Consider the following 27,972-nt stretch of genomic DNA (forward strand, 5'->3'; position numbering starts at 1 on the left):
GTCATTGTTTTAACTCTTAAGTCATGTTTTGTTTACGGTCTCATTAACTTAAACTCTAAGATCTGATATTCAAACTCATTCAAACTTGGGATAGTGTGCAACAATTGTCCAAAGTCATTATAAAATGTCAAAGCAACAATCCACACTGTATGAATATATGAAAGATCTTTTTATAGCATTTGGTTTCACATGGCGATACTGATGAAGTTTTAACATCAAACTATTGCACATAAAAATATTTAAGATATTTATAAAGACCAAGAAAAAAGTGTTCCTGTCTTTTTTTCAAATTTACAAGAGGAAACTCTGTTAACGTGCTTTACATCAATATTTCATTCTGTCAAACACTCTAAAGGCAACAGACACATCTGAGATGAACACAACTGAGATCTAAACGTTACAAACCTATTTTAGCCCCAAAACACATTGCAATAAACCAGCAAAAACAGTGAAATGTGTTTAAAATTCATCTCTTAAGTGAAGTTTACAGTGATAAAGTGTGAACAATCATCCCAGAAAATGTGACCAAATAAATACAATCCAAGCTTTATTTCAAAATTCTACAGTATCGGTTCCGTGATGACATCACTGGCGTGTTTAAACTCGTGTCAGAAAGCTCAGATTGAGGCTGCTGGGAATCTGAATGGTCTCGAGGGCCACAGATGAAGGGTTGAAGGGGAAAGTGACTGAGAAAATGATCTTAGCGTCCATCAGTAACTGAGAAGACTCCTTACGATCCTTTAATAAATTCTGAGTAGAGAGAGAAGTGTTTAATATGAAAAATCAAACAATATCTGCTTTAAAATACATTTCAAAACATTGAGAAATGACTCACCTGTACAGACTTTATGAATGATATAGACACTCTCTCCTCAAACTCATTCACTGGTGTGTACAAGCTGAGGATCTTCACAATCTGTCAGAGAGAAACAGACACACAACATCAGAACTGAACTCAAGCTTTTATTTGAGCAGCTTCACACACACACACACACACACACACCTGTTGGGTGGTGAGAGCCGAGCACATGGTGCAGATGGCCTCTGCGTCATCCTGGCTCTTCTTCTTGATCTGCAGAAGCTGAGCCGCCTGAATCAGAGGCTCCAGAGACTCACGAGCTCCACTGCCCTGAAGATCTTTATCCAGCAGCCACTCCTCCAGCTGACACACATTATACCTGATGTGAGGAGAAAAACATTTCAGACACAGCAACAGAGTCGACAGAGAGAGTCAATTCCTGTGCTGGACACACTAGAGGAATCGACCCATCACTAGTCAGTACCTGATCTGCAGGCCTTTACTCCAGGAGCACATGTCCTTGCGAAGCAGTAAGTTGTTGAGTGTGACGCAGCAGATGAGGTAGAACTGCTGTTTGATGACCTGTCGGACCAGATCCGTGTCGTTGCCGTGCTGGAGCAGCGTGTAATAGAAAACATCCAGCTGTTTCAAAATGGACTCCAGCGAGTGAGAGCTGTCCTCTGGGAAACTGGACGTGCGCTTCCTCATTCCTGTGGGCTTCACTCCCATCACTCCCTGAATGGTCTCCTGCTCCAACATGGCTGGTGCTGGGATGAGGAAAAGAGGGAATGATCAAGAACGAATAATAAATATTGAAATCTTTATAACCGGATCGTGCAGAGTTACCAATCATGGGGTGTAAAATGTTCTCTATGACCCTGATGAGCTGCTGGTAGATCTGGATGGCTAGATCGCTCAAAACCTGGCAGTACTCAGACAGGTCAAAGTTCGTCAGACAGTGTTCGTTTTGTCGAGGGGTGTTGTGCTTTGTGTAGCCCTGAATGATGTCAGGAAGAAATAAAATATCAGGTCAGCATTCATATAGGAGTGAATAATTAAATATGCCTGTATAAATTAGGCATGTGATAATGCCTAAAATGCTTACTAGGTAGGCAGCACACTAAGGTTTGAAACACAGGCCTACCTCTTCTCCGCTGTACTGCTTCAGACAATGTAAGAAGCGACAGGTGTTTGCCAACCAGAATGAAATGGTCTCAAAATCTCCCCGTTTCTGTAAAGACAGTCATTTATTTTTAGAAAAGGTTCACAGTATCTTCTATCAGATGTTTTTTTAAAAGAATCTGCACAATGTTTTTAATGTAAAGATGTTTCACAGTCATCTCAGTGGATTCATATTCCAGCATTTTCTGTCTGCGAGAGTCTCTCACCTTCAGTACGCTCTTGATGGCGTTGATGGAGGAGTTCAGGAGGGTGGAGACCCGCTGGTCATCGTTGGCGTAGTCGGCGTGCCGCAGACACATGAAGAGAATGTATGCAGGCAGGCCTGGGATCAGATTCACCGCCACACCTCGGGGTTTGAGCTCTGGTAGATAAACATCACGATCAGAAGACTGAAAATGACTCTTTCCAATGAAATACAAACTAAGAATGAATACATTTGAAATCCATTTGTTGTTCTTTCCTCTCATCTTTGCATTGATGAAGCAAAGGAAAAAATATGAATACATTTGTGTTTTTTAGTGTCTGTGCTGATATCCTGATGTTCATGTCACCTGTGATGAGTATCTTGAACAGTTTGTTCTCGTCGTCTTTCCTGTACTCCAGCATGCCCCGGAAATCCCGCTCTTTCCGAACGATGCTGACCATGCGACCGCTCTCGCCGACCACGTCCGGAGAGGACTGCTCGATATGAACACCTGCTGCCACCAGCAAAATATTAATAATAATATTTTATACATAAAAATCATCCTGGGATGCCGCTCCAACAGTAAGTCATAATGTCGGCACATTTAACTAAATGCATTTTTTTAAGATGACAAAAAACATGAATTCAGTTAAATGTGTCCAATCTTGACTGAGAGTATTGATATTATGAATTCAAAATAAAAGTCTTTACCCTCAGCCTCTCCAAACTTTTTCATATATAGTTTCAGGTGTTTCTTTAGTTTGCGGATCATTTTGTCCTGTTTCCCCGTCTGCTCCAAGAGGTCCTATAATTGACAGAATTCATTTTAATACAGAAGAATATTAATTTCTGTCAGCACATGTATATTTTTCAGTGTGAGAATGCATGCGCACCATGTTTTGTTGTGTGAGGCGACTGATCTCGTGTTGCAGGCCTGCTTGTATTCGAGCGTCATGCGGAAGCTCCAAGCTGTCTGACATCATCTGCTGCTGCTGGTCAAGCTCCGCCTTTAACCGCTGAAGCTCCGCCCTCAAACCCTCCACCTCCTTCTCGTGGGACTGTCCCTGAGTTTGCAACTGTGACGCCAGAATCCTGCAGAGAAGAGATGTATTTAAATATAACTCAAAAGATAGATACTAAAAATCATGTTAATATTCACTAGATCAGTTTGATTTTTACACAAATTGTGTGTTTCCATCAATACTCAACAAAAGGATTTTTTAGAGAAAAAAAGTTTATACAATTTTCTTTAATGGTGGCATTTAGCCCCTTTGCATTCTCAATATAAAAAGCAACAAAAAAGGCTTACTGGATGGTGTGTATGTTAGTGCGTATGAGAAAGATTAAGTCTTTATATATTTAATCTATTTTATTTTACCTGTTAGTTTCTTTCAGGCTCTCATAAGCCATCCAGAGCTCTCCATCCTCATTGAGCTCATGAAGGTCCAAAGTCGGGGATCTGAGAGAGAAACAGTCATGAGTGACTTCCATTATAAGAAAACCTCGATGTTACAGTGTAAACATGGGTATGATGATGGAAAATACAAATTTATGAAATATAAAAGCTGATTTACCTGCTTGATTCACCTGAATCTCCTTCACTTCCTGTTTCCTGAAAAGAGAAAATATTTACCCAGCAGATTTATCAGGTTTTATCTATAATTCAATAGAAGAGAAAAAAATATTTATAAATAAATATAATATAATATTTAATATACAATTCTTATTATTTTGTATTGATTTTTATTTTAATTATCTCTTTTTTAGGTTTTGTTGTCAAATATTGTCAAATGTCTGAAAGAAAAAGGATTGCACCCTACCTTATGTTTAAACGCCTCCTGACTGACCAGCTGAGATCGCAGAATAAGCACCTCCTCCTTTCGCACCTCGAGCTCTTCATTGGTGGAGTTGAGCTGCTCGAGAACCACGTTATACGCCTGACCTCCAGGGGACGCCACCTTTGACCCCTTCCCCTTACTGAGAGACTGACGGAGCTCCTGCAGATCTTTCTTCAGCTTCTTATTGTCAGACTCCAGCTCCTGACGCTGAGAGCAGATCAGAACATGAATATACACATCTATATATTTCTCTGAACATGACAAAGTGTTTGTTTGGTCATGTTTTTGTACCTTCAGAGCCTCATAGTCTCTCTCAGCCACTAAAATTCTCTGACAATCTTCCAGTTCCTGAGAAAACAGAGAACAAACTTGCATGACTTCCAGTACATGATGACAGAATTTCATTTTTGGTCCATTATCGGGCCGTTCTTAAATATATAACACTGATTACTTTAGTTTGCTGCTGTTGTAGCTGCTCTTCTTTGGTGTCCATCTCACTTTGCAGGTCCATGTTCTCCTTCTCCAGCTCAGTGACTCTCCTCTGCAGCTTCAGCAGGAGGGAAACATCAGCTGCCGTCTGCACAGCGTCCTGGACGCATCAAACACATCCATTATATTCTATCATGATAGAAGAAATGTAGAGAAACTCAAGAGCCAAACTGCCATTCGAAACTGACCTCTCTTTCCATCGTGCTGACCTCTGACCCTGTCAGCACAGAGCTGTGGACGCTCTCTGTTTGGCTGCTGCCGTAGCCAGAGTCGGCTCTGTTATGTCCAGGTTTGGAGAGATCCTGTTTAAAAAGATTGGTAACATAAAATGGTTTATGATATTGAAAATGTTTTCTTTAACAACAACTATATCATTATTTAATTTCATCATTGAGATCTCATGTTTGTATAAGTAGCATGGCATATCCTTTTCTTACAGCTGCCTCCTCTTTTTCTGATCTCAGATCAGCGTAGCGCTCCTCCAGTTTCAGGTGTTCGGTCAGAAGGTTCTGGTAACGGAATCGTTCCTCGTTCAGCTGTGCTTGCAGGTGCTCAGTGGACTCCTGATTGGTCGACTCTGGTTTTTCTGTTCAAGATAAAATAATTTCTTCCTTCCTTCTGATTTTGTTTAAAATCACTTTTCTGACATGTAAATCCACCGATTGTTCCTTATTAACCATGACTCTGTTTATCTGCTAACCTCTGCTGTAGAGTGAGTGCCATTGAGATGAATATGAATGCTAATAGTTAATTTTCTCCACATATTATAGACATAATATTCTAGTCAGTAAAATACAAAAGTAATAATATTTGGAACTTTCCTCAAAGCCAAAACAACATGAACTCACCTTTTATCTGCTGCTCCTGTTCCTGGATCAGTCTGTTCATCTCATCTTTCTCACTCTTCAGCAGTGTGTTCTTCTCATTGAGATCAGCGACCATCTACAGATATCATATATGGCAGTATGCATGCTTTTTATAAAAAATATAACATCCTTTTCTGACCTTTATAAGTGGTGGTAAAAATTCTGCTTTCATAAAGCACCATGGTAATATTGTATCATCACATTTTGGACGTGTACCATGCTATTCATTCAAGTACATTCAATACCACAGTATATGAACATGATAATCATTCAGTACCATGGTAGATCAATCTGACACCATCACTGTAATACCACAAAATTACCATATTTGCTGACAGGTTATACATACACTACTGTTCAAAAGTTTAGGGTCAGTTAGATTTCATTGTTTTCAAAAGTCTCTTAAGCTGCATTTGCTTGATAAAAAAAAATTACAGGAAAAACAGTAATATTGTGAAATATATTACAATAGAAAACACTTATTTTAAATTGTAATAATATGTTAAAGCATTATTTATTTCTGCGATGTCAAAGCTGAATTTTCAGGATCATTACTCCAGTCTTCAGTGTCACATGATCGTTCAGAAATCATTCTAATCTGCTGATTTGCTCAGGAAACATTTATGTTGAAAACAGTTGTGCTGCGCAATATTTTTGTGGAAACCCGACACAAAAAAAACAGCATTTATTTTAACTAGAATCCATTTGTAACATTATAAATTTGATCAATTTATTGTGTCCTTGCTGAATAAAAATAATAATAATAAAAAAAAAACGTAGTAACCCCAAACTTTTGAAGAGTAGTGTATATATATATATATATATATATATATATATATATATATATATATATATATATATATATATATATATATATATATATATATATATATATATATATATATATATATATTCTATATAATCTAAACTATTAAAACACTATTTTGTCTAAATAAATAAAAATAAATAAATAAATAAATTGTACCTCTTTATTCTTCTCCAGCTCCTGACGAACCAATTCCAGCTCCTCCTGTAAAGATGTCACCAGGTCTCCGCGGTGACGGGCCTCCTCTTCCACCTCCTGAAGAGTCTTGAGCCGCACGTGCAACTTCTCCATCTCAGCAGCACTGTGGATCTCTAGTGAACTCATTCGCTCAGAAAGCTCTCGGTTCTCCTTATGCTGAAGACATAAAAACACATTGTTAATCAAACATGGATTCCTCCTTAGATATCACAAGGATGAAAGAGTGACGAAGGATACCTGCTCATCCAGTTTCCTCTGCAGCTGCATGATCTTGTTCTCCATGCCGACATTGAGCTTCTTGAAGTGCTCGACCGATCTGGCCTCAATCTTGAGTTTCTTGAGCTCTCGACGGGCCAGCATCCTGCGTACGCAACACTGCAGATACACCACAGCACGCTTGATGCGACGGAAACGCCAGCGGGCCAGGAAGCCACGCACCCAGCGCTGGATCAGTAGAGCCTTGCGCTCAAACACCAACTGTGCAAGAAAACAAGATGTCAACTTTCCATGTCAACTTTTGTATAACAAAGACATTAGATCGACAGAAAACACATTCATTTCTTGGCTGGAAATCCAATTCACTTTTGGCAGCTTCACATCAATTCAATTAATGTTGAAGGACACTGGAGTAGATCATGAATTCAATATGTTGAAAATATACTATTATTTATTCTGAAACATCAAATCCTGTTGCTTATGTGTTGTGGTAAATATTTTGAGTGTGATCACACCTTTCAATGAATGAGAATTAGCAACTCTCTACTAAGAAATAACTGTTACTTATTCCTGGAAGCAGTTTTCGCACCCGTTTGTACTCCAGTCTGGCTGTATATCCACGCAGTAACCTCTGAATGAGAACCGCCGCCGCTTTCTGTCGCAGGTACCGTCGTCTCGCCGCCCACATGCGCGTGTTCTTCTGAAAGATCACTGCGGCCCGTGTCCGTCTCAAGTTATTGCACAGGCTAATCGAGGGCAGATAAAAAACACTTGGGTTAGTTTCCAGCCAGCAACTGATAAACAAGTCAAAGTCTTCAGTAATAAATAAATTGTCTTCATTTATGCCCGACTCATTTCACAGGCTAAATTAATTTGCGAGCGTCACCCACCAACGAGCCTGGTGTCCTCTGGTGTATTTCTGTAAGGTAATGGCCGCCTGGCGAATTCGCAGGTATTTCTTGCGGGCCAGCCAGCAGCGGATGGTTTTTTGGATGTTTATGCAGGCTGTACGGAGTTTGTCCGCCCTCAGCTTTTCCAGGTAAGCCACCTGTCCGGCTCGGAAGAAGATCTTTGTTTTTCCGAACTGGTATTTATCTTTGTTCTGTAGAGAGGGAATGGAGTAACATAAGACTGTTTAAAAAACCCAAGTGTCTGAGCACGGTTAGAATAGACTTTAAGCTGGTTTTAGAGGGGTTTTGTGCACTTTTTGGGTGGGAGATCAGCTTAAACCAGCTTTGAACATCTTAAACCAGACATTTTTTTAGCCATGTTCTTTGTATAGAGAAAGAATTATATTTACAAAGACATGTGTGATACCTGCACAAGCCGCTCTAGGACATTCTGGCAGGTCAACTTCCTGTCTGAGAGGATCTCTTTCTTCCTCATTAGTACACGATAACGACTGAAGAACTCCTGGTAGGTCCACCTGACCGGAGGGAGTTAAAGCAGCATTGAAACAAACAGATTCCAGATCAGTTAAAGCATTTAGAGGTGGGTTAGCATAACTAATCAGTCTAAAGCAGTTTTAAACAAATACAAATATAGCTGAGAGCAGCAATTGTCAGGGTTCAAGTGCTTTAAGGCCTTTAAACATGCATAAAATGGTATTATATTTTATTTAATAAGCCTGTAAGCATTTAGCTGGTTTTTGAAATAATCTCCAATATTCAACGAATGATTCGATGGACAGCGGCGGTCTTAGAGGCAAAGTTGCTCAGAATGAGGAGTTCTACCATGTGGTATGAATGTTGTGTGCATGTGCAAAAAAAATCGGGTGATAGACAATCTTTTACACACGTGATAATGTGAAGGAGCCCCCGGGTGGCTGATTTCTTTCGAATTTCTTACAGGCCTCTAGGGCCGTGAGACAAACAGGCCCAGTGAGTTTCATTCTGATCAGCCTCCGTTAATCTTGTCTTATGCTCAAAGGTCATTGGCTGTCGTTAGCCGTGTTTTTGGAGATACGCCAGTGTCCTCAAAGGCAGTCTTGGCACCATGCACAAAAACACTGCATGCCAATCAGACTTAGGGTTGCATAGTTGTAGCCATTTTTATTTTTTTCCATGTTATAGCGCCACTAAGTGGCCAGTCGCCACGTCCTTTTTCACATGACCACAGAATGAGCTCTTACATATGTGTGCCAAGTATGGTGAAAATATCTCATTTCGTTCATAAGTTATAGACATTTTAGTAAAAGTGGCTCCGCCCACTTCAAACGTTTTGGCAGCCCTTAGAGACCGTGAATTGAAATTTCAACTTTTATAATTATTATAATTATAATTAAATATAAATGCATTTTATAATTATTGACAATCAGTCTCCAGAGAATCTTGTTGCACTGGTTTGGTTTCCGATCAGGCCAAAAACCTAAGACTAGTTTGCAAAAGTATAATTTCGACAAGCAAATCCAGGGGAATGCATTTTGTCCATCTTGAGCCAAGGATTCCAATGATGTAAGGTACGCACTTGATCCCCCAATAAGGTTTTTAGTGATTTTGCTATTAGTTCACCACTTCATAAACTTTGAAGATTACTGCTTTTGAGTAAGTCACATCTGATTGGTTCCCTTGAGTTGGTCACAGCCAATCAGATTCCAAGCAGAATGGACACTAGTTATGTCAGTCATTGAATCAGCACCTGGAAGGGAAGCCTGTGGCTGAGATACGAATGGTCTCAAGGACTCCACACGCTCTGAGCTGCTGAACGGCTCGATGGGGGTCCATTCTAGAGACAGAAAGAGAAGAAACTATGATGACCCGTATTACATAATGGTGGATTATCTCTGAACTCAGCTTACTGACATGAAGGGGGCTTTAACATCATTTGGCTTGATGCAGCGCACGTAGTGTGGGGTGGTGGCGTTCAGCGTGTCCATGAGCAGGTGCAGAGAGTTCCGGAACTGAGAACAGGAGGAAGAAAAACAGATAAGTGACACTGTAATTTTCTATGAAGAGATTTGGGTGGATCATTTTTTTCCCAATAGGAAATGTACGGAAGCTTGTTTCTGCCACTAAATAAAAAATAAAAAAGGTAATTACGATTTTTTAATTCACAATTCTGACTTTTTTTCCTCGCAATTAAACTTGCATTTCTGAGAATAAAATAAAAGTTTTTTTCCTCCTCACAATTTTATATTATAACACACAATTGTGACTTTATATCTCACAATTCTGACTTTGTCACGCGATTCTGACATTATATCTCACTATTCAGACTTTATGTCAGGCAATTCTGACTTTATATAATACAATTCTGACTTTATAATTCATAATTCAGACTTTATATCTCGCTATTCAGACTTTATAACTCAATTCTGACTTTATAACTCATAATTCAGACTTTATATCTCGCTATTCAGACTTTATAACTCAATTCTGACTTTATATCTCACAATTTTGAGATAAAAAGTTGCAATTACCCTTTTTATTTTTTATTTCATGGCGGAAACAAGCTTCCATAGTAATGCATATCTAAATGAATGAATATGAAAGATTCCTTAATGAATAACAGTGATGGATCTTGGCTTTGTTGGTCAACTCTAACCTGCAGTCCAACCGATTTCTTGTGCTCCCTAAAGGACTGGGTGGTCCGTCCAAACTTTGCTCGACCAGCCGGTGCTGTGGTGCTCTGAGCCGCAGGTGTTTCCTCATCCTGGAAGAGCTCAACCAGCAAGGCGAACTGTGAGGAAACAAGAGAGCCTTTATAAAAAAAAATTAAAAAAAGAGCGATATGTATGCTACTTATGATGATTACACCCTAGATTAGTGGTTCTCAATGGGTTATTTGCATTTAACACAGTCTTCTGCTGCTCTAAATTACCCATTTTGGGTTGCAACCCACAGGTTTAGGAACCCAAGAAAGATGTTCATGAACTGAACAGCAGGTGGCGATACTTCTCCAAAGCCATGTTGAATCATAACTCTATTTTTAAGTCACTGTCTGAGGGAGTAGAGAATAACATTTCTCAAGCTGAAACATGTTCCTGTGGAGCCCTAGAAGCTGAATTTCTGTGCCAGAAAAATGCTTAGTGAGCTATGTTGAGTTTAACACACCTTGCTAGCCTTGAGCACATTAATTTGTTCTTCATTGACTGTGTCTTTATTTTTCTCCAGAAATCCATCACACTGGTATTCAACCTAAAAGAGATATAGAGAGAAAAAAATGGCACAGATTTCTAGAAATTTCTATATGACCACACAAAAGCTACATATTTTTCTTCATGTACCTTGTCCGCAAAGTGCAGTATAATGAAGGCTGTGTTAGACATGCGTGGCTTCTCAAAGTGAGAGCTTTTCTTCAGGTGAGTGTTGTACAGCTTTTGTGCCCATGATTCATCTGAACCTTTTGGCATCTGGACACATCAAATTAAGGGATTTGAGAAGTTCATCATAGAAAAACAAGATCATAATTATCTAACAATTATGTTTTAATTATGTTTTTTACAGTGCATTCTTCATCTAAAAGATCTAGCAAGCCCATCTTGGCCTCGATCAGGTTGATGCAGGGCTGGTTGTCGTAGAAATCGATGAGCGTCCATGGTATCTGCTCCTTCATGTACTCCTCCTGCTCCAGTTTGAACACGTGCTGGAGGGGAAATGCTTTCTGTGAGTGGTGATGTGCTCGGACATGACTGCTTATTTCATGAATGCTGGAGCAGCTGACACATGTTTGAAAATGCTGACCATGTTAAACTGCTGCTGGAGCTTCTCATTGGCGTAATTGATGCAGAACTGCTCAAAGCTGTTCACCTCGAACGTCTCAAACCTGGGCACAACACAATGTACGTTGTCTGCAACTGCATTTTTATTATAAACAAAGTATGAATGTGACATAATAGCAGCTTACCCACCCATAGATGTCTAGGACACCGATGAACGAGTGCGGTTTGGAGGAAGTGCTCAGGGCTTTGTTGACCTGGCCGACGATCCAGGAGAAGAGCTTGGCGTAAATGTGTTTCGAAAGAGCATCACGGCCGTTCACGGCCTCCAATCGGGTAACAGGCTTGTTTAGGGTTTCTGTGGCGGTCTTGAGTTTTTTATGGCACAACCAGTGAGCCATGGACTCGTACGAAACCTCAGTGAGGTCACAAAACACTGCCAGGTGGCCACTCTCATCCTGGACACAATGCAAACAATATAGTGTGGAATCAAAATGCATTTACATTTAATCATTTAGTAGATGCCTCTGTCCAAATGTAAAATGTGAATTCAAGAAATCATTTATTCTCACTGCGACTCACAGAGACGCCACAGCTAGAAGATCCCCTCTCCTTCATGTCTACATTTCCCAGATGAAGAATGGCTGACAGGATTTGGAACAAACCCATTTGGTGTGCCTCAGTAATTCCTGGAATCAGCAGAGACTGGCACGTTTGTGCTTGAATGACTGAACTAAGTGTGAGTGAAGAACCATTAAACAGGCTCTTATCATGAGGAATCTAATTGTCCTTGATCTTTACAGGTAAAAGAGCTTTATGTACAATGAAAACATGCTGTAACTTCCTCCCTAGTCCAAAAAGACTTTAAACTAAGCTGCAAAATGGCTCGTTTTGAACGTTCTGAAGTCAGAAAAATTAATACATTATTATAATGTCCATGTTTATGCATCAACTATGACCATTAGGTGTTCAGAAACCTGGCCAGTTTAATCATGGAAATAAAATAAAATAAATTATGTAAAAAAAAAAAAAAGATGGGACCCCCTTTTATCATTCTAATAATAAATTAAGACAATAAAAGAGAGAAATATGGGATCCTGTTGTACAAAACAGCAGATGGCACATGGAAAGGTAAAGTATTCATACCCAGCAGTGAAAAGGCTTTCCTTGTGGCCTGCATCTCCTTCAGGTCATTCACTCCCTCGATGACGGGACTTCTGCCTTGGTTAGTGTAGGGAAAGTCATCAGCGCTACCTTAAGAGAAAGACTGGTTACTGAAGAAAAGAAGTCCACCCTGAGGGGAAGTGATGAACAGATTATCTTACTACAAAATATTAGCTTTCAATTGACTTAAAACCTACATATATGACCCTTTATAACCCAGTCAAATGAAGATGCTATGCTCTACTTGACTGTTATTTATAAACTCAATCCAGAAAGGGCATCATATTACCTAACTTCAGAGGTTCAAACTCGGGTAAATGGGCGCAGGCACAGAGCTGATAGAAGATGTGATAGTTTCTCTCCTCGCTCGCCTAAAACAGGAAACAGAAACTGATCACTTCAGTGCAAGTCAAGTGACATTCCCACATAAATACATCAAACTTTATTAAATTTAAATTTATTTTTTGATATTTATGTGCCCCTATTATGCCATTCTTAAGGGTTCTAATTTTGTTTTTGCCGTCTCCTACAATAGGTTTACATGGATCCAAGGTCAAAAAACAAAACATTTTCTCATAATATACAATGCAGCACTTCCTCTGTTCTCAAAGTGCCTGAAACAGTTTCTGAGAGCTACTCTGCTCTGATTGGTCAGATAAAGCCCAGACTGTTGTGATTGGTCTACTGCTTACAGAGCATGTCAGAAACAAAACGCCCATACCATATCTGAATTTCAGCTTCAGATCTTCCTCAGCATTTGATACAGTGATACGAACAGTAACCATGGTGACCGTTTTACTGCATCAATTTGAGCTCGAGTCCTCTTCCTTTGGAAGTGCATCAAAGTGGATTTGCTTTGGCAGCGCAGAAAACAGAGTCTTCTGGTCATGTCCATAACATGAACCAAACTCTTTAGGCCTCAGCTACAACTACAGTGTTTGAGGGTCAAAGTAGACGTCGTTCACAGGTTGCCAATGAAGACTACAGGCTGGCATTATCCAAATTTGTTACAAACCTACATAGGTTTGTGCAGGACGTGAAACTGGAATTACTGACGACTCGTTTCAATAACAATTACTCCATCTGCACTTTGATCTTTGAAACTTTGCAGACCTTTAACATTCACAAACATCTATATTACACTCTACATGAAAGCTAATACTCCAAAAAGCATAATAAGGGCACTTTAAAGCTACTAAGTTTTATATTAATGAAATTAATTGTGACTCATGGGTCATTCTCTTTAAATCAGCATGTAGTAGAGATGGAGGAGTATAAGACTAACCTGGAACACCACTCTAGACTTTTCCAGAAGGTACGTCCTCATGTTGGCTCCGATAATGTGGTGCTTCCTGTCAAATCCAATCTCAATGTACTTCCCAAAGCGACTACTGTTGTCATTTCTCGTTGTCTTGGCATTTCCAATAGCCTACAGACAGATGAAAACCCCAATATGACACAGAGTTTCTTAGTATAGATCTGTTTGATGTCTAGGGAGGAGTTTTTATAGGCTAGCAAATGCTAGTTAAAGTTAGTCGTACCTCCATGATAGGACTGGATGCCAGCACCTTTTCCTCTACACTGGACTCAGCAGAGGATCCGCTGACTGTAGCAAAGTAACGCATGGCATATTTGGCAGAAACAGTCTTCCCTGCTCCAGATTCTCCACTCACGATGATGGACTGATTCTTCTCATCTCTTACAGGAGGAGGAGGAAGAGAGATATCGTTGTCACTGCCTATGGACATATTCTTAAACATACTATTTGTATGACAAAAAGGTGTGTGCACATACCTGGCCATCTGTTTATAGGCCTCCTCTGACACAGCAAAGATGTGAGGGTCCATATCACCCATGTTCTGCCCACTGTAAGCATTGATGATGTCGGATCCATAGATCGGAAGACTTTCATATGGATTGATGGCAACCAGGATGATCCCTATTTTTATTTTAAAACAAATAAATAACTTGATTTTTACAAATTTTGGAGTTATTGGTCAAAGGTCAGACTGAATTGCAATGCAATTTTTGTTGCATTTTTATAATTGCAAAGCTTCAGACTTTTTTTAAAACTTTGCATACTGTATGCAAATCTGTCTAATCTAAGAACAGGAGTCCAGAACTCAAAGTCTAATGAGCTGTGCGGTGCAGATGACACACAAGCTCTGCTAGTTCATGTTTTATGGTTCATATTCGCTAGTAATATCTGCTGCACATGGGAGTTTCAAAGTCTACAGGTCATTTAAACAAAAATAATATATAATAAAATAAAAGTAATTTTTCTAAAAAAAAAAAAAAAAAAAAAAAGTGAATTTATCAGAATATAATTATCCTCAGACTGATTTCAAACTGACATTAAACTAAATAGGAAACTATTAGTTTAATATACAGTACAGTCCAAAAGTTTGGAACCACTAAGATTTTTAATGTTTTTAAAAGACGTTTCTTCTGCTCACCAAGGCTACATTTATTTAATTAAAAATACAGTAAAAAACAGTAATATTGTGAAATATTATTACAATTTAAAATAACTGTATTCTATTATATTTCACAAAGTAATTTATTCCTGTGATGGTAAAGCTGAATTTTCAGCATCATTACTCCAGTCTTCAGTGTCACATGATCCTTCAGAAATCATTCTAATATGCTGATCTGCTGCTCAAGAAACATTTAATGTGTACAATTGTACTAAATATTTGTGTACAATATTTTTTTTTCAGGATTATTTGATGAATAGAAAGTTCAAAAGAACAGTGTTTATCTGAAATCTAATCTTTTGTAACATTATAAATGTCTTTACTGCCACTTTTGATTGATTTAATGCATCATTGCTGAATAAAAGTATTCATTTCTTTAATTTCTTCTCAAAAAAATAAAAATAGAAATTCTTACTGACCCCAAACTTTTGAACGGTAGTGTATAATGCTACAGAAGCTTTGTATTTCAGATAAATGCTGTTCTTTTGAACTTTCTATTCATCAAATAATCCTGAAAAAAAAAGTACACAACTGTTTTCAACATTGAAAATAATCATAAATGTTTCTTGAGCAGCAGATCAGCATATTAGAATGATTTCTGAAGGATCATGTGACACTGAAGACTGGAGTAATGATGCTGAAAATCCAGCTTTGCATCACAGGAATAAATTACTTTGTCAAATATATTTAAATAGTACACAGTTATTTTAAATTGTAATAATATTTCACAATATTACTGTTTTTTACTGTATTTTTAATTAAATAAACGTAGCCTTGGTGAGCAGACGAAACTTCTTTTAAAAACATTAAAAATCTTAGTGGTTCCAAACTTTTGGACTGTACTGTATCTAGAAAGCAATGTCATGGCCAGTTGAGGTGTCATTTTCATTACCGCAGTATGTGTAGATAAGCTTGGAGTCTGTGAATCGGACACGGAGGTTGTGCAGTACAGCCGGTTCATGGAGGTAACTGAGAGCCGTGAGGTCGTTCTCGCCCACCAGGATGTCCGGGTTACGAAGAGGAGGCAGAACGCCACTCTTTGGGTCCAGCTTGTACTCGACCTCCTATGAAAAGACACTACAGTTCAGCTGAAGCTCATGAGGAGAACTATAAATGCTCTTAAAGAGAAAATATTGCCTTCCAGAGGTATAAAGAGTACCTGAAAACCATAGTTGAGTAAAAGGTCTGACACCTTACAGCAAAAATTACTTAGGAATTATAGAGGTTAAAAAAAAAAAGAGTTTGTTATTTTGGCCTTGTCTGCCCCTGATGCTAAACCCTTATTAAGAAATAAATCTTTTCTTTTCGGCATCTCTCTGGTAGTGACACTCTTTTCTTCCATTTCCTGTTACGGGTGTCCCCTAGATGGTCGTAACAGAAATTGGGGGCTCGTCCGGGATTTCTCTCTTTATTACAAGTCACCAATTCCAATATGACTTGAGTAAAAGTCTTAAAGTATCTGATTCTAACAGTACTTAAGTATTTTACTCATACTGAATGTAAGATTAAATATGTACATGTGCTCAAATCTAAGAGACAAGCCAGTGAAAAACAAGAAACAGCTCATTTGTGTCAATATTGCAATAAATCAAGGTCGACACAACAGTCTCTTAAACATCTACAAACACTCATGTCGCAGTTATGCTCAAGTGCTCACAAGTAAACCATTATCCTTCAAATAGTTCTCTTTAGTACACCATATAAATTAAATAATTTTAAATAAAATGAACTAGTCAAAGCCTCGTGCACTGGACGTGCTTGTTTTGGCGCCATCACCGGCAGTCATGTCTTCATCTTATAAACATCTGCAATTCAACCGAACTCAATTTGATACAGTACCTTCAATGCCCTGTAGATGGCGATATTGCTTATTTTGTAGCAGAAATAAACTGCTGCAGAAAAAGTTAGTTGCCATGCAAAATGCAACTCATCAAAATTACACATGTATTGGAGTAAAGGGTACTTATACTTATTTAAAAATGTAGTCAAGTATCATTTCTTTGATAGTCAAACTACCCAAAAGATATACAAGTACAGTAACTAATGACATTTACACCACTGGCCTTGTCTTCCAAACTTCCACTGTACATGCATTGCTGTGAATGTGATTTTTGTTTGTTTTTCTGTCATAATCAAAAGAATGTTGTCAGTAGAGCTAAATCTTCATCGAACTGAAGTTCATCAGATCATCTTGTCCACACATGCAGCTTAAATAACAGTTATATTGTGGGTAAAACATGCAAAAGCTTTCGCGATCACTGACACACTAATAGACAGGACATATTTACCTCAGGAAAACCACAAGCTAAACTTAACAGATATTTTTCTTTGCCCTAGTGACTTTACAAAAATGATAAGGTTACCATTTGCCAGCAGTGAAATAAACTGTGGCAACAGCAATGGGTGTAGTTACTGAAATATGCTGGAATTGGATCTCCACGCCCGTTATTTTTCCACACAACCAGTCTGACTCAACTCTGCCTCAAACTTGACTCAATGCTGACTCAAGCAGACTATGAAAGCTTTAAACCACCTAATCTGGTCAAATGTGCATCATGCTTTCCCTTCATATCCATGTTGGATGGGTAAACTGGAACAAATCAGGATAAACAGAATGTGGAAACCATTTGAAGTACAAGTGTTGCTCTCACAGATTCATCCTCCAGCTGTAGATGCAGGACAGTGTCTCCAGACCTGTAGTCTCTGGTCAGCTCTGCTGATCTCCACACATCTGTGGTGTCTGGGATCCAGACTCGAGCAAACTGCATGTGAAGAACAATGATCATCAAGTTAGTTTGAATAATAACAGCATTTATTTAAAGCAATTCAAAGCAGATGTATATCTTATTTCAACTTCATTCAAGCATATGATTGTTTAATCAATGCTTTCATGTTTAAAACAATTTAATATCGTTGATATTTTAGTGCTTATCTTTTTGGATACAATAAAAACTGAATGTTTGACAATTAAACAAACAAAAAAGAAGCCCCTTTAAAGTTCCCACAATCCTTTTGTAAGAATGCACATTCTGGATGATAATGTTTCACATGTTTCATTGCTCAGATGTGAAAGCAGCGGGGTTTAAACTCTCATACCTTCGAGTACAGCTCCAGCGCTGCCATTGAGCTCCGCCTGAACTCCCGTTACTCCAGAAACATCGCTACTCTCCGCATCTGGTACGATTTAAAAAAAAAACAGACTGTCTTTGAGAAACGCCAAAGTTTCTGCAATCTGTTGGCTGGTGGTGTGGAAGAAGTGTGACAGCCGCCGGGGAAACGCATTGAGCGGCACAGTTTAATAACTAACAGCTGTTCTTGTGGGTCGTGATGATGTGTGGACGCCAGGGGGCGCTTGGAGGCTCAAAACGCGGATTCCTCCATTGAGCCGCATTCAAATCTCAGGGTTTTTGTCTCATTGGAAGAATGTTTATACAAAATAGTGTAATCTTTTTATTATGTTAATTATGAAGACAAATATCTGGCAAACACATGATGCCAGCAATTTTATGAAACGATTAAAAAAAAAATAAAAAAAAATCACCTAGTAATCACAAGCAACCATAATTGGTCCATCCTGCCATCGCTGAGAAAAGTAACAGATACCACGTGACAACGCTATTAATGTGATGATTAAGCAAAATAAAGACGCTGATAAACTTCGATAGCCAATTAAATGTTTATAGATTGTAAAACGTGAATTGTTTTTTAATATTATTTATTATGAATTAAATTATTATTTATACTTCGAGTATATCACCAATTAGAAACCACTTCCGGGGACCCAAACCACGCCCATTAAATATTTCATAATGTTCTTCCCGCTTGTTCTATTTCTGTGTGGCAATCATCCTTGCCAGTTTCTTTTAAGCATGCTGGGTGTAGAAACGAGCCATACTTTTCTTTTGTCATTTGTTATTTTCCCAGACTGTTGTACAATATACTTGTTTTTTATGTTTAACCGTAAAAAATGATAAAATAGTCACCGTGGCAATGAGAGACGTGGAAAAGGTGCCGCCTTGTGGCGATTGTGTGTTACTGCAGCCCGCTAAGGAAAAGGTATTAAAACAATTAATACTCAAAATATGAGCTGGTTATGTGTATATCCACATCTTCTCTGCTGTTTAAATAATCTGTTTGATCATAATCTTGGCTTTGGAAATATTATAAACGCTCGAATAAAAATATTAATAAATAAAAAAAGTCACCGTGGCGATGACAGACGTGGAAACAGTGTCGCCTTGTGGCGGTTATGTGTTACTGCAGCCCGCTATGGGAAAGGTATTAAAACAATTAATACTCAAAATGGGAGTTGGTTATTTGTATATCCATGTCTTCTCTGCTGTTAAAATAAGATTTTTGTTCATAATCTTGGCTTTGGAAATATTATAAACGGTCGAATAGAAATATTAATAAATAAAAAAGTCACCGTGGTGATGACAGACGTGGAAACAGTGTCGCCTTGTGGCGATTGGGGATTATTGCAGTCCGCTAAGGAAAATGTATTAAAACAAATTAATACTCAAAATGTGAGCTGGTTATTTGTATATCCATGTCTTCTCTGCTGTTGAAATAAGCTGTTTGTTCATAATCTTGGCTTTGGAAATATTATAAACGCTCGAACAAAAAAATATTAATAAATTAAAAAGTCGTCATGGCGATGACAGACTTGGAAAAAGTGTCGCCTTGTGGCGATTGTGTGTTACTGCAGCCCGCTATGGAAAAGGTATTAAAACAATTAATACTCAAAACATGAGCTGGTTATTTGTATATCATTGTCTTCTCTGCTTTTAAAATAATATTTTTGTTCATAATCTTGGCTTTGGCAATATTATAAACGCTCGAATAAAAATATTAATAAATAAAGAGTGGCCGTAGCGATGACAGACGTGGAAACAGTGCCGCCATGTGGCGATTGTGTGTTACTGCAGCCCGTCCAGATAGGCTATACAAAGGCAGAAAAACAACGTAAAATTCAAATGTAAGCTAGTTGTATTTCTTGAACATTCTGTATGAAAAACGTTCAAGTTAAATAACGCATTAGTTAATTATATACTAACTAAGATATGGATAAAATTAAAAAGAAACAACCCCTGAGCACATTAACTTTAATAATCCTTTCTTTAAATTTATTAATCAAGGTCTGACTAGACCTAGTTAAACAAGCCACTTTGCTAAGAGTGCATTGTCAAAAAGTGCTTGTGGCTCCATTACATTTGTCTAGGTATTTAAAACACATTTCATTTCTGTTATTTTAACAGCAATTCTACTGCCTTTAAAAGACAAGAAATACTGCAGAGTTCAGAAACAACTACTTGGTCTCAAAGCACATGTGCAAAACTATTTTATTTACAAAACAAATGGCACAGTTGTGACAGTAAACGTTTGTACAGCTCAGATAAATCGTTTCAGTTGTTCTGGCAACACAACCTAGACGAGTCAGTGAAGAGGTCAACGCTCCGCAGTGTGGGGGAACTGACAGTTTTAAGGCCATTTTCATAATCAACAGGTAGGAGGCAAACAGCAGATCTCAACGAACGAACTTCAAACAGCTAACATCTACGAGGCCTTTTCTTTCTTCCAACAGGCACAGTTTTGGCAGAAGAGGTGGATGTGATTATTTCAAGTCCAGTCCATATCCATTCATGCAGGTCTTTTTTCAAGACATGCACAAAAAAACAAAAGTGGTTGAAAAGATGGAAAATGTGTAAAACCCTAAAATAATGCTGACCTGACTCAATCGGTCAGATTACCATGTTTAAACCTTGGCATTGATGCAATACATTTAACTGTAAGGTTAAATCCAAGTGCGCTGGTAGCAGCAATCTACACATTTCCTTATCAAAACATTATATTGAGAGCGTTTCTACAGCCGAAGACAAAAAGAGTAAGAAAAGACAGCAAAAGAAAGACAAAATGATGGTTGAGGGAACATAATGGAGATGGAGACATCAGGAGGAATGGCATCAGACGGCGAGTTTGCTGGCCACCAGAGACTGTTTCCGCTGAGGAAGGTCCTGAGGGGTGGGAATGTGGTCTCCGGTGATCTCTTCCTTCTCCGCCGCTGCAGTCGGGAGCTGCTTGTTCTTCATCTTGGCTTTGGCCATGTTATAGTCACCGGAGTCAAAGTATTTTTGCTGCAAGGAAAAAAAAAGTCCATTATTAGCAATCAATTGAATTCTGCCAATATTAAAAGGGACAGTTCACCAAAAAACAAAAGATCCTGTGACTAGTTACTCACCCTCATGTAGTTTCAAACTTTCGTTCATCTTCAGAACACAAATTAAGATATTTTTAATAAATCTGAGAGATTTCTGTCCCTCCAGAGACAGAAAGTTTATAAAGTTTATAAAGAGATTGTAAAACTAATCCATATGAATTGAGCGCTTTAGCCCAAATTTTCTGAAGAGACTCCATCGCTTTATATCAGGGCTGCATGATTTTGACAAAAATGTCGATTATTCCCTTGAGATTGTAATTGCGATTATTAAATTATGATTATCACAATTTATTTTGAATGATTTTTTTTTTTATAGCTTTTCTACAGCATTAAGCTGCAAATATCAACTGTACCTTGGTTTGGTTTATTCTTAAAAAAAAATAAATAAATAAACATACGGGCCATTTTCCTGGTTGCATCTGCACCGCCAGCAGGAACTCTGAAGTGATGTAAACTGCGCTTGTTGTTGTGACTTATTTTGACGGGGTCATGAAACCCCCCTGTTTTACCCTGGTCGTTCACACCTCTGAGCTGGAAAAGCTGTTAAAATGTGCGTGTAAAGCTCTGGAAAAGTGGGAGTGAAGAGGGGAGAGAACAACCAATCAAGCACATAGAGCACACTTATTATACAGAATAATGAATATTAATATATGAGCACGGAGAGAATGACAACAAACTCACAAGCACAAGGGAGAAATGTGAAAGAATATTTAATAGGGCTAATAATAGGCTACTTTGATTACATTTATGAGCACTGCAGTCTCAAAATCAGTCTTTTGTCTATTAGAATGATTGTGTCATCATGTTCATATCGGCTACACCACTGCATCAGTGTCCAGTTTGCACATATAATTCATTTGAAGAAGACTTGATGAAATATGTGTGCATAACCACCGTGCTGGTTAATGTTTGGTGCAGGAGAATGAGTGAAATAAAAACTTTAAACACAGATACTTTATTCTTTATGAGCTATGTGTCACGTGGCTAGTGTTGTTAAACTCATCGTGGAGCTCTGCGCTGAAACGATCATATGCACGCTCCGCGTCTATATCATAATAACAGTCGTATTTTCATGCGTTTGTATTCAAACTCCAGCTCTGACTGCATCGCAAGCAAAATACAACACGTGCTGCTGGGGGAAACAGCCTACGACTTGTGTGTTTGAACGCAGAGGTGAATGAGCCGCACTTGTTTAGTGACATTTGAATTTTACGCTGTAATGCGATCTCATACGAACGTATTTTCCATTTGTGCTGGTAGATTACAGCAAAACAATCCACATGCACACAAACCTCTGCTCCGGTCGCGTCTCAGGATAACACATTGTGTTGTAGCACTGAGGAAACGAACACCAACACCGCAATTATAATCTCATGCATACTACAGCGCAGTGATTGGATTAAATGAGCTTTATGTCATGAATATATGTCGAGAATCGCTCTAAATGGTCAGCATGTTCGACCATGCCCATGCTTGGGCCGAAAGTACACGATGACGTCAGATTTTGTGAGGTTGCTCCGACTCAGCTTTTCAAACAGGAAGACAGAAATCGCTCTAAAAAATGCAAAAATAACTTTTTCACTTATGAATAACATTAATGAGTACCTTTAGTGTTTTCAATGATGCGCAGCCTATACATATCTGTTTACATCTCAAAAAAAAGTGTTTTGGGGTTTCATGACCCTTTAAAGCGGATGTTCACATGCACATGCTTCTCTTTAACTGAGGCACTACAGCGATCCGTCACATCACATTAAACAGCACCAAAAAGTATTTATTTTTTGAATCTCATAATAAGATGTATGTCATTTGAAATCTGAGACTTTGCTTCAAAAGTAACAGCACAAAGATTATTGCGATTTATTTGATGGGAGACGCTACATGTTCTGCTCATTCATCAACTGAGAACAGACTAGACTAATCGATTCTTGGGATTAAGAATCAATAACGGTTCGTAAAAATGAGAATCGATTAAATCGAGAAATCGATATTTGCATCAAGCAAGCACGGTTGAACTGTTGATGTTCGCTGATCAAGGATTATATATGAATAAAAGCCTAAATTAAATCTGTTCATCATATAAAGTAGGACTGCACAATTAATTGAATTATCGAATTATCGTTCTTCAGAAAATTTGGACTGAACCGCTCAATTCATACGGATTAGTTTAGCTGTCAATGAAGGGACAGAAATCTTTTAGATTTCATCAAAAATATCTTAACTTGTGTTCTGAAGATGAACAAAGGTCTTATGGGTGTAGAACGACATGAGGGTGAGTAATTAATGACACAATTTCATTTTTGAATGAACCGTTTAAAATCTCTTTCGAAAACGTACCCCCTTTTGTAGTCTTTTTCGTAACAGATCTGACCCACCAGGCCTTGTCCCGAGATGAGGATATCGGGCCTTCAGTTTGGCCTCCTCAGCTTTTTCTGGACTTACAACAGTGTCCTGCATCTCCTGCATTAGATATGGGAACAAAATAACTTCAAACTAAATTTCATAAACCACAGGAAACAGATTGACTGAACTAACAGCAGCATAAACAGAAAAACAGCAATGATTAGTCCATTTTTCACAACTTACCTAATTAAATAAAGTTGTCATATATATATAGATATAATATAAATTAAAAAAATATATATCACACACACACACTTGACAATTATTCTAAATACTAAAACGCTTCTACAAACACACTACAGTTTAAAAGACTAATAAAATCAGTGTTATTTTGTATGGTCAAGCAGCTCTCAATTTAACACATATATTTATATATTATTATTTCAACAGTGCGTCTTTCATGACTGAATCAGCACAATCACATTGTCAGATGCGCTCGGCCTCTTACGAAACGTGTTTGAATGAGCGAACCTGCTGCTCCTCGCTGCTCGCCTCCACCTCACCGGACATCTGGACAACTTAAAGGCAAAAAAACAAAAGAAAACAAAACACAAAAAAACGAAACACTTGGCTTTACTTCGCCCTCAGAGAGCCGTCAGAAGATATCGTTAACTGACCGCCCGCTGCTGCTGCTGTCTTGAAAATCCTAAATGTTCTTCTTCGAGAGAAACAGAGCGGCGCGCGCACTCACTGAGAGCTGCGCCGCCTCGCGGACTGGAGGAGAACAGCGGCATATGTGTTTTGTATTATAAAATATTTGAAATATTGAATTATTAATTCGTTTACTTTCAAAAATAATTCATTATTTCACATCACAGAGAATTATATTAAAATTCCGTTTATTTGCTAGAAAAGTAAGAACTATCAATCACATGGCAGAAGGCATGTAGTAGATTGCGTCCAGTTGGGTTTTCATCGAATGTTTGATCATGTTGAAAATGTAGAGGCCTTAGAAATTCATGTATCAAATATAACAGTAGGTTTTATAAGGTTAAAATTCTCTTTTAACTAGAATGTGAAAATGTTACACACAACAGACAGATACAAGGTTTGGACAATGAATCTGAATCACAGGCCAATAGTGTTAATATGTTGTTTTGTAAATTATTTAAACAAATAAATCTTAAGTCATTGATTTTGAGGATCAGAGTTTTAAACGGACATCATATAAGAATAAAACCTGGTTAAAAAGGCACAAGAAAAAACATGGAAGGAAGCATTCGCATTAAAAATCATTTTAATTTACATAATGTTAGAAATCTTGTTAGTTCTGTATTCTTACATATTCTACAATGATAAAAAATATAAAGCATGGAATTTGAAAAAATATGTTTTTAATTAATTTGAAATAAAACAACAAATATTGGTCCGTGGCATGTTTCTTTCGATTATGAATAAAAATATACATTGAATAGTCCACTTTTGAGAGTGTAAACAAAGGGTTTGCTTTGAATTAAACATGATAAATCATCCTCAAACTGCAGTTAATCTTTTTAATATTAATGAAAAGACATCTACTGTACACTTCACTGAAATCTCCTCATAACAGGATCAAACAGAGAATCCACAAAAGCTCTCATAGAACTGAGAAACCTGCTCTAAAACATCAGCAAACGACCCATTAGTTCTGGATCCGTGTCACTAGATAGTACAGCATGAAGAAGAGCACGACCAGGCCGATGGACACGTAACACAGGATCTTTCTGTTGTCTCGGCCGGACCGTACCATTGTGGAAAACCTCTTAACGCTTCCAGTCAACAGGCCAGTCGCACTGAGAAAATTGGAGTCCTGAGTAAACAAGGATGTCAAACACATTATGAGTTACACCCATGTGCCAACACGGCACACACAACATCAACACTTTGATAAAACACACACACCATGCCATCCAAGTAGCTATTCTGCTCCTCAGCCTCTTTGTCAATGTCGTACGCCAGCTGTGGAAGAGACCAAAAACATTTAAATGCCACAACATGACCGCTTATTTTAAAATCACATTATATACAGTGTTTGGGGAAGTTACTTTTAAAAGTAATGCATTACAGTATCGCATTACTCCCTAAAAAAGTAACTAATTCCATTACTTTTCCCAACAGGGCTTGCTTGTTTGTTTCTTAATAATGAAAAAAAGTTATATTTTTGGCAAATGTACAGGCCCTTTCATACCAAAAGTAAAACGAATAAACCTCAGACTGCAGGAAATGCAAAGTCAGTCAATTCATGGGAAAAAAGTAACTTTCATTACTTATCTGAAGTAATGCCTTAAGTTGAAAAAAGTAATCTGATTACATAACTTGCGTTATCCCAACACTGATTAATATATACTGTGTGTATATATAAAATCTAACTTACAGATTTGAGTCTAGAAACTTTAGTGGCCAGATTTTCTGCCATCAGCTTGTTTTCAGCATCCAGCATGTCATCCACAGCACCATGTCCTGTCAAGTCCACAAAATTCACTGTTATTAAGTCATTTTGACACAGTTTACACCAATATGACTTTACAGTGCTCAGCGTTACTTTGAAAAGTAACATTTTAGACAATATCCCAATGAACAAAAAACAATTCCCAAAATGTTTACAAGCCTAAGTTTTATATAACATCTGTTTAACTTATAACATGAAAGTAAGGTTAATAATATAACTTAGATTACACATTTTTCAGTTTTGCTCAAATTAGCGTGATGCAAAAATGAGTACACCCCACAACAAAAACTACTACATCTAGTATTTTGTACGGCCTCCATGATTTTTAGTGATGGCACCAAGTCTTCTAGGCATGGAATGAATAAGATGGCAACATTTTGCAACATCTATCTTTTTCCATTCTTCAAGAATGACCTCTTTTAGGGATGGAGAGTGATGCTCAACTTGTCTCTTCAGAATTCCCCATAGGTGTTCGATTGGGTTCAGATCAGGAGCCACTGAATCACTTTCACCCCGTTCTTCTTCAAACATCCTACAGTGGTCTTATGTGTTTAGGATCATTGTCATGTTAGAAAAGTGCATGACGACCAAGGGCACGGAGTGATGGTAGCATCTTCTTTCAGTATAGAGCAGTACATCTTTGAATTCATGATGCCATCAATGTAATGCAGCTACTCGACACCAGCAGCACATAAGGACACTGCCACCACGTTTCACTGTAGGCACCATGCATTTGTATTCCTCACCTTTGCGATGCCATACAGTTTTGAAACCATCAGTTCCAAAAACATTTATCTTGGTCTCATCACTCCAGAGTATATAGTCCCAGTAGTCTTCATCTTTGTCAGTACGGGCCCTGGCAAACTCTAGGCGGGCTTTTTTGTGCCTGGGCTTTAGGAGAGGCTTCTTTCGTTGACGGCACCCATGCATGCCATTCCTCTGCAGTGTACGCCGTATTGTGTCACAGGAAATAGTCACTCCAGTTTGGCTTTCTACTTCTTTAGATAACTGCAGTGAACTTGCATGCCGATTTTCTTCAACCTTTCTCATCAGAAGACGCTCCTGTGGAGGTGTTAACTTCTGTGGACGACCTGGACGTCTCTGTGAGATGGTTGCAGTTCCTTCTATATAGAAATTTTTTACCACTTTTGCTACAGTATTCTGACTGATAAATAAAGCTTTGCTGATCTTCTTGTAGTCTTCAACTTTCTGGTGTAAAGAAATGTTTTTCTTTCTCAGGTCTTGTGACATTTCTCTTCCATGTGGTGCCATTGCTGACAGTGTGAAATGGGTTTTAACACCCTTTTATAGTCAACTGTCTGCTAATGAAATTAGACACACCTGTGGTTGAATTCTTGTTAAATTAGACATTTGTAGTCTAAAATTTAGCTTTGCTCCAGAGACTTTCAGTGGGGTGTACTCATTTTTGCATCAATCTAATTTGAGTAAAACTGAAAATTTTGTTCTTTAAGTTATATTATTAACCTTACTTTCATGTTATAAGTTAAACAGACGTTATATAAAACTTAGCCTGGTCAACATTTTGTAAATTGTTTGTGTTCATTGAGACATTGTTTAAAATGTTACTTTTCAAAGGGGGTGTAACGTACTCATTTACTCTGAGCACTGTATATCTGACCACTTTCAGATTCAAGTTTACCTTTACTGGCAACATCAACAATAAACGTTGTTTTTAGACCAGAGAAGCATCATAAAATTTAAATATTCTGAGGATATACCAATAAACTATAACTGTATATTAAAAGAAAACTGCTACGTGTCACTTACCTCGATTCCAGGGATCAGCCATTTTTAAAGAGCTAATCAGCTAACAACACCCAAAAACACTCCAAAACACGCCGAACAACAACAAAAACTATTCGTTTTAAATGTAAACGATGTGTAAAACAAATACCAACACATATGAGTTCACTAAAATGGTTGACAACTGTAAAACAGCGTACAGTTATCAAGAAGCGAGCCGCCGAGCAGCGCAGCGTTCACTGTAGAGCAGCAGCCGCGAGAGGA

At 38.1% G+C, this 27,972-nt stretch overlaps 3 protein-coding genes across 7 annotated transcripts; all 3 read right to left on the reverse strand.

Moving 5' to 3' along the window:
- Positions 1 to 190: 190 nt before the first annotated feature.
- myo5ab (myosin VAb) lies at positions 191 to 18,122 on the reverse strand. Of its 2 annotated transcripts, none has more exons than XM_067380656.1 (40): positions 17,993 to 18,122; positions 17,548 to 17,658; positions 15,789 to 15,960; positions 14,214 to 14,358; positions 13,961 to 14,117; positions 13,705 to 13,848; positions 12,709 to 12,790; positions 12,402 to 12,509; positions 11,838 to 11,944; positions 11,448 to 11,713; positions 11,281 to 11,362; positions 11,042 to 11,182; positions 10,824 to 10,949; positions 10,651 to 10,734; positions 10,142 to 10,276; positions 9,400 to 9,497; positions 9,236 to 9,322; positions 7,916 to 8,024; positions 7,489 to 7,700; positions 7,188 to 7,344; positions 6,620 to 6,859; positions 6,344 to 6,538; positions 5,341 to 5,434; positions 4,930 to 5,078; positions 4,681 to 4,794; positions 4,455 to 4,592; positions 4,295 to 4,351; positions 3,986 to 4,210; positions 3,740 to 3,777; positions 3,544 to 3,624; positions 3,059 to 3,257; positions 2,877 to 2,970; positions 2,533 to 2,676; positions 2,188 to 2,342; positions 1,944 to 2,030; positions 1,646 to 1,796; positions 1,284 to 1,566; positions 1,004 to 1,178; positions 836 to 916; positions 191 to 750 (listed from the first exon to the last, which is right to left on the reverse strand). In XM_067380656.1, exons 1-40 carry the CDS (start codon positions 18,017 to 18,019, stop codon positions 598 to 600), a joined length of 5,403 nt encoding a protein of 1,800 aa, XP_067236757.1. In that variant the 5' UTR covers positions 18,020 to 18,122; the 3' UTR covers positions 191 to 597. The 2 variants fall into 2 exon arrangements, with proteins under 2 accessions (XP_067236757.1, XP_067236756.1); XM_067380655.1 differs by having other exon boundaries at positions 2,533 to 2,679.
- A 2,096-nt stretch (positions 18,123 to 20,218) lies between these two features.
- Positions 20,219 to 24,205, reverse strand: arpp19b (cAMP-regulated phosphoprotein 19b). Of its 4 annotated transcripts, none has more exons than XM_067379825.1 (3): positions 24,134 to 24,205; positions 23,451 to 23,573; positions 20,219 to 21,030 (listed from the first exon to the last, which is right to left on the reverse strand). In XM_067379825.1, the coding sequence occupies exons 2-3, from the start codon at positions 23,568 to 23,570 to the stop codon at positions 20,860 to 20,862; spliced, it is 291 nt and encodes a 96-aa protein (XP_067235926.1). In that variant the 5' UTR covers positions 23,571 to 23,573; positions 24,134 to 24,205; the 3' UTR covers positions 20,219 to 20,859. The 4 variants fall into 4 exon arrangements, with proteins under 4 accessions (XP_067235926.1, XP_067235923.1, XP_067235924.1 ...); XM_067379822.1 differs by having other exon boundaries at positions 23,988 to 24,185; XM_067379823.1 differs by having other exon boundaries at positions 23,965 to 24,150.
- A 497-nt stretch (positions 24,206 to 24,702) lies between these two features.
- Positions 24,703 to 27,971, reverse strand: bet1l (Bet1 golgi vesicular membrane trafficking protein-like). Its single transcript, XM_067380036.1, has 4 exons — positions 27,733 to 27,971; positions 25,870 to 25,955; positions 25,398 to 25,454; positions 24,703 to 25,305 (listed from the first exon to the last, which is right to left on the reverse strand). Exons 1-4 carry the CDS (start codon positions 27,752 to 27,754, stop codon positions 25,138 to 25,140), a joined length of 333 nt encoding a protein of 110 aa, XP_067236137.1. The 5' UTR covers positions 27,755 to 27,971; the 3' UTR covers positions 24,703 to 25,137.
- Position 27,972: the final 1 nt, after the last annotated feature.

This window comes from Chanodichthys erythropterus, chromosome 24, assembly GCF_024489055.1.
Source record: "Chanodichthys erythropterus isolate Z2021 chromosome 24, ASM2448905v1, whole genome shotgun sequence".
Taxonomy (NCBI): Eukaryota; Metazoa; Chordata; class Actinopteri; order Cypriniformes; family Xenocyprididae; genus Chanodichthys; species Chanodichthys erythropterus.

Excerpts from the sequence above, each read along its gene's own strand:
- arpp19b (XM_067379822.1), bottom strand. The coding sequence starts at position 24,026 with ATGTCCGGTGAGGTGGAGGCGAGCAGCGAGGAGCAGCAG. Across the intron at positions 23,574-23,987 it reads CGAGCAGCGAGGAGCAGCAG|GAGATGCAGGACACTGTTGT; the intron begins GTTCGCTCATTC and ends TATCTAATGCAG. Across the intron at positions 21,031-23,450 it reads GAAAAAGACTACAAAAGGGG|CAAAAATACTTTGACTCCGG; the intron begins GTACGTTTTCGA and ends TTTTCCTTGCAG.
- bet1l (XM_067380036.1), bottom strand. The coding sequence starts at position 27,754 with ATGGCTGATCCCTGGAATCGAG. Across the intron at positions 25,956-27,732 it reads GGCTGATCCCTGGAATCGAG|GACATGGTGCTGTGGATGAC; the intron begins GTAAGTGACACG and ends TGGACTTGACAG. Across the intron at positions 25,306-25,397 it reads ATAGCTACTTGGATGGCATG|GACTCCAATTTTCTCAGTGC; the intron begins GTGTGTGTGTTT and ends TTGTTTACTCAG.
- myo5ab (XM_067380655.1), bottom strand. The coding sequence starts at position 18,019 with ATGGCAGCGCTGGAGCTGTACTCGAAG. Across the intron at positions 13,849-13,960 it reads CATCCAGTCCTATCATGGAG|GCTATTGGAAATGCCAAGAC; the intron begins GTACGACTAACT and ends ATCTGTCTGTAG. Across the intron at positions 4,352-4,454 it reads TACAACAGCAGCAAACTAAA|GAACTGGAAGATTGTCAGAG; the intron begins GTAATCAGTGTT and ends CTGTTTTCTCAG.